We start from the raw sequence: 17,046 nt of genomic DNA on the forward strand, positions 1-17,046 counted from the left end.
GCATTCTAGTGCCATTTGCAGTCACATCTCATGTCCCCTAAGAGCAATGGCTGGAAACCAGAGACAGGAGCTTTGTCTCTGACTGGGCCTCACCGGCTCCAAGTCTCTTTACAAGATGTCACTGAAATTTCTCTGCGATTCTGCTTTATACCCAGCTCCAGCCAATGTGAAACTGCTTTTTTTGAAAAAGAGAATGAGTATTTCCTTTTTGAAGCTGCAAGAGAAGAAACAAATTTAGGTCGCAGCAAGGAACAAAGGATTGATTGGAAATGGGGGCTGGATAAATATTTCTCTTCTAGTTACAAAAAAAGCATTGTGAAACCAAGTAAGAAAACATAAAAGGAAAAATTTAGGCTGAAGCCTGTCTACCTACAGACTTCTGGGTAGCTGAACTTCTCTGGTCGGAGCTTTCCTGGAATTGTTATTCCAGAGTAGTGGTGCTCTTAGGATGTGCCTTTCCCCACTGCTGGTTGATGCACCAGCATGTAAGAGGATGTGAGGATCAGCAGGCGTCCTGGGATCTGTGTGCAGATGGACTGCTCCAGCACTCCCGACAGCCACAGCCACTGGGGGATGTGGGACACCACTGGTGGCAGTGTGAGCGTTCAGGAACTAATTGGAATGATAACTAGAATGCTAATTGGAATGATGAGCATGATACAATTTTTTGAGAAGTATTAAATGTCCGATATTTTAATAAATAATGTGGGTTCAAGAGTGCTTCATAAATAAGTCTATAAGAAAGGACTATCTGTCCTCCAAATTCACTGGAAAGCATATTAACAAAGCAGATAACTATTTCTGTTGGCAAGACGATCTTCAGGCTCAACTTGGTAGTGAAGAACCAAACAATTACAGCCAGTAAGTGACACTGATTACAAACGTCCCCAGCCAGTTTCATTTTCAAGCTGTGTAAACAAACCGCAGACAAGATGGATAAACAGTTGCAGTAGATAAAAACATGTTAACACTTTCATTACTGAAGTGATCCTCGGCATACTGAAACTAGCCAGGAGAGTTAGTTTAATCTCAGTATGAGATGAGGCCTCGGAGAGGCTGTCACATACTAATTTTTCTCCTCTTCCTCTCGCTTTTCCACCCTCAGCTAGTGAATCAATTGACTGATTACAGCCACATTTGTCAACGGAATGGTGATCTCAAAATAATTAAGCTCCTGCAGATTTTGTACTTACAAATTGATGCTCGTCGAGCTACTTGTAATGCTGAGAGTGTCTCCTGACAAGGTTACACTGACCCTCCTTGAAGGAGATCTCACTCTCACTGTTAACAAATCATATTCTGAATGAGATGCCATATATGTCAGATCTGTGGTTTCAGTGGCCCAACAGGCGTGCTAAATGTGTTGCTTTTTCATTAACTCGTCACTGCAAAATGGGAATGGAGATACTGTGTTATTTCAGCTAATCAAGTGCTGAAGCTTCTAAATGCCAGAAGCTTTGGCCAAATTGCAAGGATGAAAAATACATATAATCAATGGTAGTTTTTTCAAAGATTAATCAGAAAGCATGAAGTGCTCAATATTGTTTGGTACCCAGCAAGCCAGCTCTTGCCAAAGAAAACACAATTTAGAATGTGCCTGAATTAAAGAGGAAACTTGAGAAAATAACCTTGTGAAAGCACCCTAGAAACCAAAATAGAGGGGTTTATTTTGACAAAATTATCACATCTACTTCTGAGTTTTGGATTTATTCTTTTAAAAAAGTTAAAAAAAAAAAAAGACACAAAAAAACACCAACAAACGTATCATAAGTATTGTTTTTACAAATATTCCCAGATATTTTTAGTAAACTTGGAAGGTAGTCTCAGTCTTTGTTTAAAAGCAGTGTAGCAATTGAAATGACTCATCACTTATCAGATATTTTGTGCTCATTGCTGCAAATCAAGTCCAGATGAGCGCAGTCAAAGGGCTGATGGATTGTCCAAATACCTTGATCTGAGCATTTTCTCCAGTTTCTGGTCAAATATCGATACCGGAAAAAATTAAGCACCACAATCAACATTAATTGCCGTCCTGAAATGATTGCTTGTGCCTAATAGATATGTGGATTGCTGCAGCCTCCTGAGAATTGGGGATAAGGAAGGCTTGCTTGGACAGTACGAAGGAAGTTTGATTGCTGCTGATGCTTTTCCCGATCAATTGCTAAACTGGGGAGGGTTTCAGTTGTTGCTTTTAAACAGTAAATTTAATAAGCATGGCGAGACTATTCAAAAGGAACCTAAGGTCATTTCCTCTACATATTGAGGTAACTGATGAAAAATGACTGACTGTCAAGGATGACAAATGCTCACAGATTACCCTGACTCTCCAGAATTTATGGGTGTTTTGTTGTCTACAAATGAGGCTTGTTTTAGAGCCCTGTCAATGGCTGTCGGTATTGGGATACTACGACTCAAATATTGTCATTTTCAATGTATGTTTTTTTAAACTACAAGATGTCCCCACATTTGTGTAAGCCTTTCACATCCACATTCAGTTGTGCTTTTGCAAATTGTTTTTAAATATTTTGTGGAATTATTTGGATTTCCATGTACAGTTTCTCAAAACATATTTTTTTTCAAATTAATGCTAAGCAGCTGAAGTCTGTGTAGGTACCTGGAGGCAAACTCCTTAGAAAAACACACCATGGTAGATGATTTCTGCCCTAAGGAGCTTACTATCTAAATAAATACTTAAACACTTATCTTCTTCTTCTTTGTTTGGCTACTAGATCTCTGTGTCAAATGTTTGAAGAAAAATCAGTCATTCAGTATAACAAGGTTCAGTGAATTGGCAGAAGTTGCTGAAGACCCCGTAAAGCTCTGCAAGAAAAAAACAACACAGAACCCCTATTCAGGTCCTTTCTGATTTGGTTCTTTGTCTCCACTGTAGTTCCAAAGGGCAAGAGGTAGTAGCAACACCAACAAAGCTTCTTTGACAGCATTTTTTGGCATTAGTTATGGCAGGATCAGATGTCTGACCTTTCAGCACTAGGTAAAAGGAGAATAAAAAGATCTGTATTCCTAACAGTGTTCGGAGATGCCTGGTCTGCCTTGTGTTTCGTTGCACAGAGTGTTGCATGTAGCATGCCCTGAGTGCGCCAATAAGGTGGAGGACCAAGCTCACTGGCTGTGACTGCTTGCTCCTGGCACTGAATGGAGGCTGCAGAATTTAGGGACTTCCCTTAACATGGCAAAAAACCCTTTGCTGTGGGGCAGTCAGTGCAGAAACGTTTTTACATCTCAGTGAGCTCACCAAGGGCTTTCATTTTTAAGTTATAGATGTTAATCTAGTGTGCCTCCTATGAAAAGTACTCCATCTTTGACTTAGAAAGCTTTATAGAATTGTTTTAGTGAGATACATGTGATCTAGATCGTACCAGCAGAAAATGTTTAAGGATTCAGAGAGTAGAATATAGTGAAAATATGTGTGTGTGCACTGAGAGTCTTCATATAGAGTCTAAACAGAATATTATGATTCTGCATTATAAGCATGCTTAATAATATCTGTCTTCAGTGTATTTTGGATTCTCTCTTGTGATACCCATATCAACACTTGCTATTTTTAATTATCTCACATAAGCCTTTATGTCTACATATACCTTTATGAAGCTATTTGTAATGATGGCCAGTCTGCAGAAAGGCCAAGTGTGCTGTATTCATGTGCTAAAGAGAATCTCTTGTTCTGTACCTCCCTGTTACATCCATTATAGAAAATAGATTCACGTTCTGCCATGTTTCTCTTCTTTGGTTTATATCGTCCTTTCTTCTTTCTACAATTCTTTCAGCATCTTCTTGTTATGGCTGCATTGTGACTGAATTGTGATCAGCAATTAGGCCATGCTGTCGTTTTTAGTGCTTTGGCAATGACTTTTAGTCATTAACATCCCAATAATATTAGTGGGGGTTGAGACTTCGTGTTTTATGCAATTGCCCAGGGCCCACAGGAGACACCTTGGCTCTCTGAGCTCAGTGCCATCCATAGCAGGTGTATTGGCTGGGCAGTCAGAGGAGTCAACACTTGTCAGTTCTGATCTAATGTTTGGATGCTGCAGATGGAGGATGACGCTTTTGAGCCATACCCCTTTTTCTGAGAAGCAGTACTACGTCCCTGGAAAAGCTGTTCAGAAAGCTGCCCAGATTTGACTTGAACCAACATGTTCTTTTATCTTTTCTCTTCTCTTGTGAATAAAAAGGGAAGGCATGTGGCAAGCTGGTGCTGTGGTGCTCTTGTTCCATACACATTGCTAAGGATGAGGCTAGACAGCCATCTTTAATGTTTGAGAAGCGAGGAGCACAGGCTGGCAGAAAATTAAGGCTGCAGACATAAAAAGCCCAGCAACATTTGGAAGATCGATCAGGAGGGGAAAAGGGCCTCAATTTTAGCAGTGCACATAGTGAGTCACAAGGACCTTCCTTTCACAGAATGATTGGCAAGCACTTTTCTGGAAATTGCACATTTTTAAAAAGCCCATAGTGGGGCCTCTAAAAATGAAAGCACCCAAATATATGAGCAGTCAGCAATGTTAAGGCACAGGATCCTGCTTGCTGGCTTTGATTGTGAATTAAATTCAACAGATTGAAAGCAGAATCTGTTGTACACATATATATTCAGGTACTATATAGATAGATTTGATTCTGATTTGGATTGTGTGAAACTACAGGTGATTTCAGTGGAAATTTGAATTGCCTGTTCTTAGGAAATGTGAGATTAAAATGTATACACTTCGTGTAGATTAATTATGGCAAAACTCTTAAAATTGATATAACCTCAATGCTGTATACTTTTGCATTTTATTTTGAAGTATATCATCCCTTCCTTTGCTCTGCAGCACTGAATGGTAGTAAGATAAGTTAAACCTCAGTGTGACTGCCCTCAGTATTAATTATTTTGACATGCTTTTATTCCTACAGCGAAGATGTCTGTAAACGAGGATTCACTGTTATTATTGATATGCGGGGATCAAAATGGGATTTGATCAAGCCTCTCCTAAAGACTCTTCAAGAAGCCTTCCCTGCTGAGATTCATGTTGCCCTGATTATAAAACCTGATAATTTCTGGCAGAAGCAGAAGACAAACTTTGGCAGTTCCAAGTTCATCTTTGAGGTGAGAGCCACGTGAGGGATGTATGGCAAAGCATTATTCCTCATAAAAAATGTTCTTCAGGGAAGAGATTTCTCAAGCCCTGTCCTTGAGAGAAAAGATGATCTCTGAGGACTGCATCCCAAAGGTGCATGCCCTGGCACCAGGTTGCCTTCTGAGCACACTTGTAGAGTGGGGTGCTTGTTTCATTTTGGTGATGTTCACATCCATGGGTCACATTGGTGAGGGTTTTTCTGTGAGTTTTATTTCTGATGGTGTTGCATTTAGCCTTTTCTGTATTTATTTTAGGAAAAACAAACAATAAACAAACAAAAAGCTCCAAACAAACAAGCACCAAATGAATCAAAATAGCGAAGACAAAGTTCTCTAGTTGGTAATGTATGGGTGTGAGTTTGTTAGCTGACCTCAGTGCAACTTCAGTTAATAGCTCTTTTAATAAAAGACATTGAGATCAAATTTGTCCATATATTGTCACCACTTTAGTTTAATTGAGATTTACAGTTCAGGGCTAACAAAAACAATTCTTGTTAATGATAAGTTGCCTCAGGCAGGCTCTCTGATAGGTAACCAATATACAACACTGCATAATTAAAGAGATTTTTACTCACTTTGCCATTGATGAAGACAAACCAGCTATATTCTCTTAGTGCTTTTTAGCATTCTGGGAACTTCAGCTTCTTACCCAAAGAAAAGCAAAGCTCAGGCATGTGAAGTGCTTATATATCAATCATGCCCAGCCACTAATTAATCATTGTTTTTTATTTTGCTGATAAACAAGTTTATATTTGTCTCTCTTACTCAGACTCTGAATGTGCAGCTCTGAAGCTCAGTCCTGTAGATCCACTGCAATACAGCCTCCATTATCCATGAGCTTCTGTTTTAAAGGGTTCCTGTGGTTGCTATTGCTTATCAGTAAGCCCTGGGGCAGCTCTTCCTCTCTGCATAAGTACTGTGAATACCAAATAAGCATCACAGGTTAATATGACTCACATTTATTTGATTTGTGTGGGGCAGCACACATGCACCCTCTTTTCACAATCCTAGTGCTTTCCCACAGCTCTGATCAAACACAAGGTACTCAGCAGGAGGTGAGTGCAGTGGAAGGCAATGGAAGTCTCTGTTGAATCACCCCATCTACAAAACTAAACAGTTGCCAGTGTCTGTTTTTTAGCCAACTTCTGCTTCTGTGCTTAATGGAACCATTATGCCTGTGCCAGGACAGAATATGGCCATGGTGGAGGCTAACGATCTGGACATTGTATGTGAACCTCTGGCAGAATGATTCTGTGTTACAGTCTGGAGAGAGAAACATGCCCTGCAGTTCATCAGACCCAGAATAATAGGAAAAAAGGACAAGGTTTGGTTCACCTATGCAGATTCCAGAATGCCCTGCCATTTTGAGGAATGGGTTGGGCTGCTTAGTTAGCATTAATCCAGGGGTGCATTCAAGATTCTTTTATTTCTCCTGCCAAAGGCTTTAATAGTGGGCAGTGCTTTTTAAAGTGAATTTTAGAAGAAAAATGGGTGATCCCTGAGTTACTTTTACTTTGTCTTACCACTTACCTGCCTAACTAAGATTGTTTTCATGAGAATCTCCTCAGAGAAACAAATCTGAGTGAAGAAATTTGCTACAGAAATCTCCTAATGAAAAGCCTTTTTGCTATATTGTCATGCCAGATTCTCAGCACGATAAGAGCAATGCTTGCATTAGCTTGAAGAACTGCAGGGGGAATGCCCAGGTACTGGCCACAGAGAAATACTTTCTTGTCAGGCAGTTAAAATCTAAGCTTAATTCTTTTCAAGGAGTTAGTGTCTGGAGGTTTAGAATTTTGAGTTCCCTCTGAAGCTGTGTGTTTACTTTTCCACAGTTTGGCTCCTCCCTCTTCACCAAACCAAAGAACATTGAAAGCTTTTTCCCAAATAATATTTCTGCTGAGCATGTATTCAATAGAATTCCCATCTTAATACACTGCAGAATGCCTGATAGTTTCAGATGGATAAAAATTGGAAGAAAAGCCTATTATTAACTTAAAACCAGTGGGAAGTCTGTTCTTTTGGACATAGTTCAGGATAATGGACAGACATTACGTATTTTTCTTTACAGATGACATTTACAAGATTTCTGTGATTATTGGGTGCATCCGCCTCTGAAGAGCACAAACTCTGACATTCCTTAGAGGCCTGATTTTGTGGGAGTAGATGTGCAGCCACTGGTGAATACAGTTCTATGTATGAATGGCAGTTCTTTAAGGGCTACCACCTTGGGTGTTAAATGACAGCACAGAAGATATATAATAACATTCGAAACTTTATGCTCATATTTCAGAAAAAAAAATTGTAATTTGTCCAAAGTAAGTGGGAGCAAACATCAGTTGTTAGGTCCTTAAACTGAAAGCTGTTTTCCAGGCACCCATTGCATTTCTTTATCTCTGATTACTGAGTCTAAATGAATTAAAACCATCTCTCATTGATTGTGTATGATTCATGGATTCATGAGCCATTCTTTCTATTAGCAATAAATTCTAATTGTTAATACTTCAGTGACATTTCACTTTTGCATTGATTTTGGCTTAATTGAAATAGAAATTACTAATGTGAAAGAGCTCTGCCTGTGGCAAAAGCGAACTGGAATGATCTGGAAGAGAAAAAAAAAGCCAGCATATTGTGTATTTTGGCAGTTCACAATACCTACTTTAATTTAAGTGCCTAAAATGTTCGCTGCAGTACAGCCGCTAGCCTGAATGCAACATAAGCCACAGAACCATTTAATACCATTTACCTGTTTTATAAACAATCACAGCCACATACTCAACAGAGATGGTAAGAAATCAGCAGTATTCAACTGAGTTAATCTATGACAGAAGTATTCCTGTGATATATTTTTGACACAGACTGGTTTAAAAGGACAGGCATTACTGCAGTAAATACCACATCTTTGAATAAATAAAAACAATCAGTGTAATTAATGGGAACATTTGCAATCCGTTCATTCTCCAAAGTTAAACAGAGTCCTCAGCATCTTTTGCAATGTTGTTGCAATTATGTATTGATGAGGAAAATAATCCTCTCATGCTATTTGTGGGCTACACCATTATTTCTGGTCACAGTCACTAATTCAGATGCTGTCGTTTTCTCTTCCTTAGACAAGTATGGTATCTGTTGAAGGCCTGGCAAAACTTGTAGATCCATCACAACTGACAGATGAGTTTGAAGGATCCTTGGATTACAACCACGATGAATGGATAGAGCTACGTGTCTCCTTGGAAGAGTTTTTCAACAGTGCCATCCATTTATTATCAAGGCTGGAGGACCTCCAGGAAATGTTGGCTAGGAAGGAGTTTCCAGTTGACGTTGAGGGCTCCAGGAGGCTGATTGATGAGCACACACAGCTTAAGAAAAAAGTGATTAAAGCTCCTGTGGAAGAACTGGACCGTGAGGGTCAGAGGTTACTACAATGCATAAGGTGCAGTGATGGTTTTTCTGGTAGGAACTGCATTCCTGGAAGTGCGGATTTTCAAAGTCTTGTGCCAAAGATTACCAGCCTTTTGGACAAGCTGCATTCTACCCGGCAACACTTACATCAGATGTGGCACGTCCGCAAATTGAAACTAGACCAGTGCTTTCAACTCCGACTTTTTGAGCAAGATGCTGAGAAGGTAGGGAATGTGCTTTTCCTTTTTATTTTTACCTAAACTATCACAACGGCACTGTGACCATTTTTTCTATAATTAGCCACATGAGGTATTGATCACGGGTGTAAATCTCATGTTGCCAGCAGATGTACTTCGTATGACTCATAAACCAAATTGACTGAACTAATTGTTGGATGTAGCATGCGTAATGACATCCACAAATAACCTGTCTATATCACTTCTGATGAAAATTAATCTGCTTTTTTTTTTTGTCACAGTGGGTAAATTTTGTACACATCAGTACAAGAATCGGTATTTTTTAAGTTTCTGTTACTAAATTTGTGAATATATTTACCTACGTTACAGCGCCTAATGAAGAATGATTTTAAGGTTTGATTCATTATGATTATTGTTTGCACTTCTTGTGAGTCTGTAGGAAATTTGTCATTTAAATCCTCCTAATTGTTATCCCAAACTACATGTTCAGTTTCCCTTTCCTAGGTTGCAACTGGTAAAATCTTTACCAATGGAACTGAGTACCAAGGACATGGCCACTTAGTTCCTGCAGCAGGAGATCTGAGAATGTGTTTGCATTGAACGTATAAACAGACCAAGAGAAAGCGTTCTGAAATGATGATAGGGTTCAAAACTCACTGTGGCTGTTTTGCATTAAACAGCACATAAGGATGGCATTTCAGTTCATACCTGACACTGAATCAGTGGCCAGGATTTCTGTTCATCATCATAAGACCTTTCTTGAAAACTATTTAACATTAAATTATTCCATAGAGATTGCAATGTGACTTTGTAATTCTTAGACATTTGTAATGTGGTGTATCAGCCTGGAAAGCACATAGTTGGTTGCAAAATGAAATACGGGACACAAAAGAACATAGAGCAGAACCACTGGTGAATAACATGGCTTTAGGAAGCCATAGTTCAGCACGTGTGCTGTATTGCTGCAGCTACCTCCCCATCCCCTCTCTCCTTAGGAGATACTCATTTGGGAAGCTGTAGCAGATAGAGAAGTTCTCTACAAGCAAAACATAGAATTTTGTCTCATTTGTTGGAAAGACTGGATGAAAAACAGAGTTCCCTAACAAGGTTTCATACACAATAACCCCTTCAAATTTCAGCAGTGCACAATAAAGCAGTCTTACTGCCACTGTTCATCTGCTCTTTGCCGCTGGAAGCATTTGCAGGTACCAGTTTCAGTGAATTTATTTTAGAAAACTATGTCATGCTGGAATCTTGGCAGTCTCTCCTTCTTAACACAGAAGTACTTGGCATCTCATTAGGTGGTTTGAGAGAAGTCCTCGCTTCACATTTGAAATTCTAGGCCACAGAACTAGGGTATTCTTAGTAGAAGGTATTGAGCTCTTGGACTCTTGTTTATCTAGTCTGTACATCCATCACAAGCCCCAGTCTCTACATCTTCATTTAATGGATGAGTCTGTCATTTTATTGTTGTGTCTGTCCGGGCCCAGGAGGAACAGCAAAAGAAATGCAGATATCATCTGATGGGGCATTCTGTAGAGTATGATCTGTTTAATCAATTAATATTAATATTAACTGCAGATTAGTATTATTTTTAAATGTCAGGGATAAGACATTGTGGAAGCAAATACAATCCTAGTAGCACAGAAAAAGGCACAGGTCACTGGTTTTCAAAGCATCTACTGAATATCTCTAAGGGATTCTGTGGCTGCAAAGGCTCCATCATTGTGTAATCAATCCTCTTATTGGGAAAACCTTGAATTCAGATGAGACTCTCTAAAATCAGAATCACTGTAGTACCACTCAAGAAAGCATAATAGCAGTTTTTCTTCAAAATGCTACAATTTCTTTTTCCTCTCCCTTTCCCTTGCACATGACTTGCTGTAAGCAGATTGCTGACAACTATACTGTCCTTCCCAGTAGTGGCTGTAGTTCAGTCAGCTTGGATTTTCAATTTCTTTGGGATTTTTCAGATGACGAGTACTTATTAACGAAGTTTTTATTCTTCTAATGATGATTTCTTGCTGATATTATTAACCTTCTCAGCTGAAAGCTCTTGGATTGAAACTGTTTTCATGAAGTTCTTGTTGCCCGGCATCACTCTATGTTGTTGAAGTTTCCAAAATATTTTTTCCTTTCTGTCTCCTGGAAGGATGGTGTGATACAAGCCTGAGCAGAGTGATAGCTGCGTTCGTTGCATGTCTTACTGGGAGGTTATGTGTAAGGTTTAGGCAAGTCAGAAGGTAGGTGAGACTTCTGAGGTGAGGACAGAAGCAGTGAGAACATGATTCCTGCCTACTTCATACTGGGTGTCTCGAGCAATTCCCAATTGACAAAACTGACATTTTGGTCTTCTAGATACCTCTCATTCACCTGCCTCTCATAACTAAATATACTATTACTTTGGCCTTTCTTAATAGCTCACCTTATCTTTCCTTGTCTTTTGCTGTTGCTTTATACTCTAAATCAGTATTTTTAATCTTTCCAGTTTGTGAAATTCACCCTAACGTTCTTGCAGAGAAAGCTGCAGACCCTTCTACTTTTCATTTCACATAGGTAGACTGTTAGGAAGGTAAAATATGAATGTACTTGTTCTCCTTTCGCAGATCTCTTTGAAGTAGTCTGACCATTTGAGACTGGAAAGTACACGTCTCATAAAAAGTTCAGAGCAAAATCCAGACTGAGAGCTGTCTCCACTTTTATAATCTAAATATCCACCACAGTCTGTCCGCATTGAATTTTAAAGTTTCCTGGTACCTCCATTTTCTCACTTGAACTCTACTCTCTACTGTTCAGTGTGGTTACAGAGCCAGGAGGTCTTTGTCTCCTGGGGAGAGGCGCAGCTCTCACCCTTCAGCCTGGATATGTCATTTAGTGCTAATCAAATGACAACTCTAATACTCCATAAAAGCTCAAACTCCAACATAAAATTCTGAATATAAATAAGGTTTTAGGGCCTTTTAAAATATCCTGTATACTCACTGGGTGTTATTTTAGGAAACCAGTCCCAATATAGGTGAAAATGGACAAGAGCTTTCCATTTTCTGGACACCTCTGATTTTAAAAATTTCAGCTGTCCTCATTGCCTGAAAAATTCTTAAAAATAAGATGGAAAAAATAAAGGGGGAGGAGGGAGCACAAGATGGAAAAACACACAGCATGTTCATGTAGGATCCTTCTTAAACCACGATGTCCACAGCAAATCAGTTCACTTTTTTTTCTCCATAACGTCTCTCTGTAGGAACTTTTATAAATGACAGTGGCTGGACAAATGGATTATTCAAACTACAAGTATTACAGCTTACAGAAGGTCTATCAGTAAATAAAAGGAGAGGGCAGCAGCAGTCACACTCCAGGCTTCTCCCTCTCAAACCAGTGGGAGAGAGAGACCTTTGGCATTTTCTTATCTTGTGCTGGGGCAGAAGGAAAGGCAAAGCTGGGTTCCGCCACAGGCACAGGCAGCACAGAAATGGAATCACCAGCTGGAGGCTGGGAGCTCCCTGAAGCTCAAGCCAGCAAGCAGGTCAGCCATGGGGAGCTTTGGCAGAGTGGTGCAAGGAAGTTCACATGCTGTGCAGTGCTGACTGTGAAGATCTGCTGATAAATAACACATTTCAGCTGCGAGTGCAGCTCCAACCCTCACTGCTCAACAAGTTCATTCCTCACCAACTAATATATGTATATACATATATATGTACATAATTTTGAAACTAGAACTGAGCCTTCACTGTGTTTTTACTGGGTAACAGGGAAAATATTTTAGCAATCAGTAATATGAATAAATGTAGTCCAGTCCAAACTGATTACTGTATAAAACAAAAAACCACAATGAACGTAGATCCAACTATTGTAACTATCCTAGAAATGTTAATTGTTGGTTGAAATTTGGACAGGGAGAAGAATTCAGGCAACAGTCCACATGTTTTGTGCTTGAATAAATACCAAAAAAAAGACAAAAAAAATATCCCTACATTCTGGGCTTTCCATCCCTTCTGGAAATCATTTGTAACTGGCACCCAAATTTACTTTTGTAGGAATTTCCCCATCATTTTGGGTTTGTTCCATATCAATTTTACTACCCCTGCATGTATGTGAATGAAAAACAGTTATCATGATGTAATCAGTGTTGTCCACATTAAATATGTGCAACATTGTTATCAGCTGGACTGAACCTAGGATCTCTATGGCAAACCTGTAACACTACAGCAAAGAAAGAGCAGGCTGTTCTTTCTGATCACGGTCAGCCTCTAACGAGAGCCAGAGGAGATCCTGCATGGTCATGTGTACCTCATCTCCTCTTCTCCTTCCTGCCTTCCCACAGAATCCATGGAACAGACTCCAAAAGAATGGCAATGGGGGTGGAAAATGCAATGAGTGAATTTCACTGGAAGCTTGTGGTGAGAGAAACATTTTGTTTGGATAGGACCAGCTTTGTGGAAAGTCTAGTGGCAAACCACTGGCCACATCAAGTCTTCAGTGGGCAGCAAAGCAGCAGCCTTGCACTCAAAACCTTCTGCCTCATCCATACTAAATCTTCCTTTGAAGAGCCCTGCCTGTTGCACCACGGCTGTTGCACCCATTTTGCAGAATTTGTGACCAACATGGGAGAATGGGAAGTTTTTAGTGAGTATCAGAGTGATTAGAATGTGATAAAATTCCTCGAGTGCAGTGTTGCTTCAAGGCTTTCTCTCTGACTGGTCTGCTTAAATAAGGGAACTAGTAAGAGCTGCTCTACCAGATTGTCTCTATTCGACTTAGTCTCCATGCAGTCAAATAAATAATGGGGCATTCGGTTCCTGAAGGAGGAAATACCGCTTAGCAGGATATTCATTTGCAGTTAATCTGAAGTACTATGTAAAGTTCCTGGTTCAAAGTCAAACTTAACACCATACAGATTCTAGAAAAATACAGAGAACCTCTAGTTCCATGGTGAAGCCAATGAGAGAGACTATCCAATGAATATCTGATCTGAGTATCTGAACCATGCTTACACCATTATTGGACTAATGCATCTACTAAAAGTTTACGTTTCTCAGAAAGAATGAAAGCTCAATAAGCTGCTTGTTGTCTAAAAAGATGCAGGATAATTTTGATGGAAAAACAGAATGCAAAATGTATAAACTATCCATTGGGTTGGGTAAAGAAAGGTGGTAGTAAGAAAGCAACATGGCTATTTTGCTGCTTTCGAGGAGTGTATTTGTGACTGCATGACACATATCGACATTAACCGTTTCAAACATTACTTCCGTTTATACTGCTCTCCAAAATTATGATGCTGCATATTCTGTAATAAAATGCATTACAAATCTGATGATATGATCCTTCTAGCTAATAGGATGCAGTTTATTTTATTACAGTCCATTAAGCAGAGGAATTGTAACTGCTCCTTTAGTCAAGTGACTCTATTTGGGGAAATATTTCTAAAAAATGTGTCTTAGCTGACTTTATGGAAGAGAAGAATTAGAAAGATTAGAAAGATCAGCAGTATTTTCACCTCCTCCTTGTAGCCTTTCATCTCTTCTTTTCCTTCTTGAGCTGTGTCAAAACACTCTAAACAGATCCAGAAGTAGATGGCAGAACTTTCCTATTTATACTATGTCACATTAACTCTTACGGATTTGTATAATGCAAAAAGGCACAGCACCTGGGACAGACTACTTGAACTGACATAAAATCCACTCAGTGAAGGACCATTTCACCTCTCATCTCACTGCTGGAAGCACTTGCTTTCTTTGATCTCTTCTACATGCCTTATACACAATTACCTCAAAGATTTTGTGTGGAATGGTGGTTTAGAAATTACTGGAAAGGAGATGTGTCCCAGGGAGTGAGAGTGGGAAACCAATGAGGAAGGTACTGAGAAGCTGTCGGAGGGAGCTGTCATGTGAAATTAATGCAAAGTGAGTTCTGGGAGGTGGGTAATTAGGGCTGAGGCGTATTAGGAGGGGAAAAAATCAGAATCAGGATAATAACGAGAGCATGTCCTTAGCTTTTCACACCAAGGAGAAGTATATATGCCCCTGTGCTGTTTCAATGGGAAAGGATTTGTTATTGAATGAACGGTATTTAACTGTTAACAGTAATAATCATGCTGGTATAATAAGCATGGATTAGCAATGGATTTTTGTGTAGGATTTAGATTTCACTGAAGTTACATGAACACCGTGCTGGCGTACAGAACTCAGCGTGCCCTGGATTTTCCATCTAAGTGCTTATACCATGGTTATCACAACAGCGCAGTAAGTGAGCATCACAGTAAGGAGCTTTCCAGGAGATTTTGAACACGGGGGGTGTTGTTAGACCTGAGGCAAGCTCCCTAAGACTTCCTTAATAAAAGGAGTTGATAAGCTTAGTGTCTTCTGCAGAAACACTTGACTGAGAGTCTATGTCACGCTCATTGGTGCATGCTACTTTCGTTCTTAGCCCATCCTGAATGCTTGTACAAAGGATGGTGGCTTGAGGTACAGATGCTGCCTCAGAGAGGCACAAACCTGAGGTCTGTGTTTGTAAAGATGCATGTGTTTACAGGGAGCTTTGTTAGAAGAGTGATCAAGCTAAACACAAATGAAATACCTTACATATAGCTCCATATAAAGAATTCTCAGAGATCAAAAGGGCTTGAGTAGTTGATTCGTAGTCCTTTCAGCCCAAAGCAGTTGTTTCCCTATTCATCAGGTGTAGCCACTCAGTTTCAGGCTAATTTTATTTGCATCCACTGACCTGATAGCATTTTGAGATCTTCTTGTGGTGTCTGCTAAGGAAGCAGAGGCCCAGTCATGTAAAGCACAGGCAGTCTTATCTTCCTTTGGCATTAATGGAAGACCCTCATGGTCTCTCTAAGAGTTCTGCTGTTAGCTATACAGAAAATGTGTGTTCTTAGAGCCCCATTTGCATGAGCCACGTGCTTTTGAACTACTCTGGAATCTGTGTAGCCAGTTTTTCTAGCTGCTGTCTCTGGCACCATCCTTGCTGATGTCTGGATTGGCAGCTTTGCCACCCACTTACAGAAGTGAGACCCTACTTCCAGCTGCCTGTGCTGATGCCCTTTGCAATATTCCAGTTATGTAAGTGCACATTTGCAACACTATGGGCACCCTGATTTGCCTGCACTTATAATACTCCTCATGGAAGAAAAACAGATCTTGAACATGTTCATGATACAACAGGTTTTATTTATAAGCCTCAGAAGAAATATATAGATTTCTGTGCTTATGGATCTGAAAAGGAATAGTTGTCAATATGAACAGACATTGCTTAATTGCAACATTTAGCAGTAACGTAACGTATTTTAAATTGCTTATCTTCTTTTTCTCTACCTTTTTTCTTACATATGTACTCTTGCACAGAGCACATAGTGTCTGTTCTCTCCCAGAGCCTTGCTTCTGTATCTAGTGTCTACTTTCTTGTACTGCTAGGTTAAAAAAAAAAACAACAAACACCTTTATTCTATAACCTGAAGTTTCCCTTGGCATATGGTACCATTTATAGTATAGAAATTCTTACTGGATGACTTTTCTTGTCTTTCGTACAATCAGGCTTAGGATGTCAGTGTAGGGATAGAAAGTCAACTTTCAGTCCAAATAATCTGCCATTTGCTTAGAAGATTGTTGAGGATTTACCATCATTTTTGTTATTCTTGTGCCATCCTTTGTATTTAAACTCACTCTGAAATGAAAATGACAACGGAGAGAACAAGTCCCATGTTCAACACAAAGTATTTGCTCTGACAGAATTAATAATATCAGGCTGCACACAGAAAATAGGTGCAGATAGCTCCCTAAATTGTTGAACTGGCAGACGCTATCTTGCAATATCAAATCCTAAAACACTGAAAGATTAATTATATGGATGATGTACAAACATGAGACTGAGCTGGGTGCACAAGCAATAGTTAAATGCACATTTTTGCTGAACCTAGCACAGAAACATACTGAATATGTCTACGGTGTTGGGTGTTTACAGCAAAGAAATGCAGCTTTTCAGTTGAAAAAATGGCCTTGCAAATGTAAAGCTATGGGAGCATTCCTGCTTAATACAGATATATATCTACACATGCTTTGAATTGCTTTAGTATAGTACTGTGAATATGCTACTTCATTTATGATGTTTTATGTAAAATATTTCTAATAACATCAAGGACAAAGGACCAACACAGGAAATTGATATCAAAGGGAGATCCTGTATATCTGTTCTTAAAATTTTGTGTTCCCCAAAATTAACCTATGCCAACTTTAATCATATATATCACTCATTTTAGGTTGGCTCTAATACAACAGGTGAGCATTGAAAGTAAGCAGCCATAGCTCTCGTGACAGA

At 39.4% G+C, this 17,046-nt stretch overlaps 1 protein-coding gene across 1 annotated transcript in view; it reads left to right on the plus strand.

Annotated features, from left to right (window-relative positions):
• The first annotated feature begins 703 nt into the window (after window positions 1–703).
• LOC104911803 (kalirin-like) overlaps window positions 704–17,046 on the plus strand; it is a 38,112-nt gene continuing 21,769 nt past the window's right edge. The window contains exons 1-3 of the mRNA XM_019617400.1: window positions 704–861; window positions 4,912–5,104; window positions 8,245–8,757. Of these exons, the coding sequence (XP_019472945.1) occupies window positions 704–861; window positions 4,912–5,104; window positions 8,245–8,757 (864 nt within the window). The remainder of the gene's footprint in view (window positions 862–4,911; window positions 5,105–8,244; window positions 8,758–17,046) is intronic.

Source organism: Meleagris gallopavo, chromosome 7, assembly GCF_000146605.3.
Source record: "Meleagris gallopavo isolate NT-WF06-2002-E0010 breed Aviagen turkey brand Nicholas breeding stock chromosome 7, Turkey_5.1, whole genome shotgun sequence".
Classification (NCBI taxonomy): domain Eukaryota; kingdom Metazoa; phylum Chordata; class Aves; order Galliformes; family Phasianidae; genus Meleagris; species Meleagris gallopavo.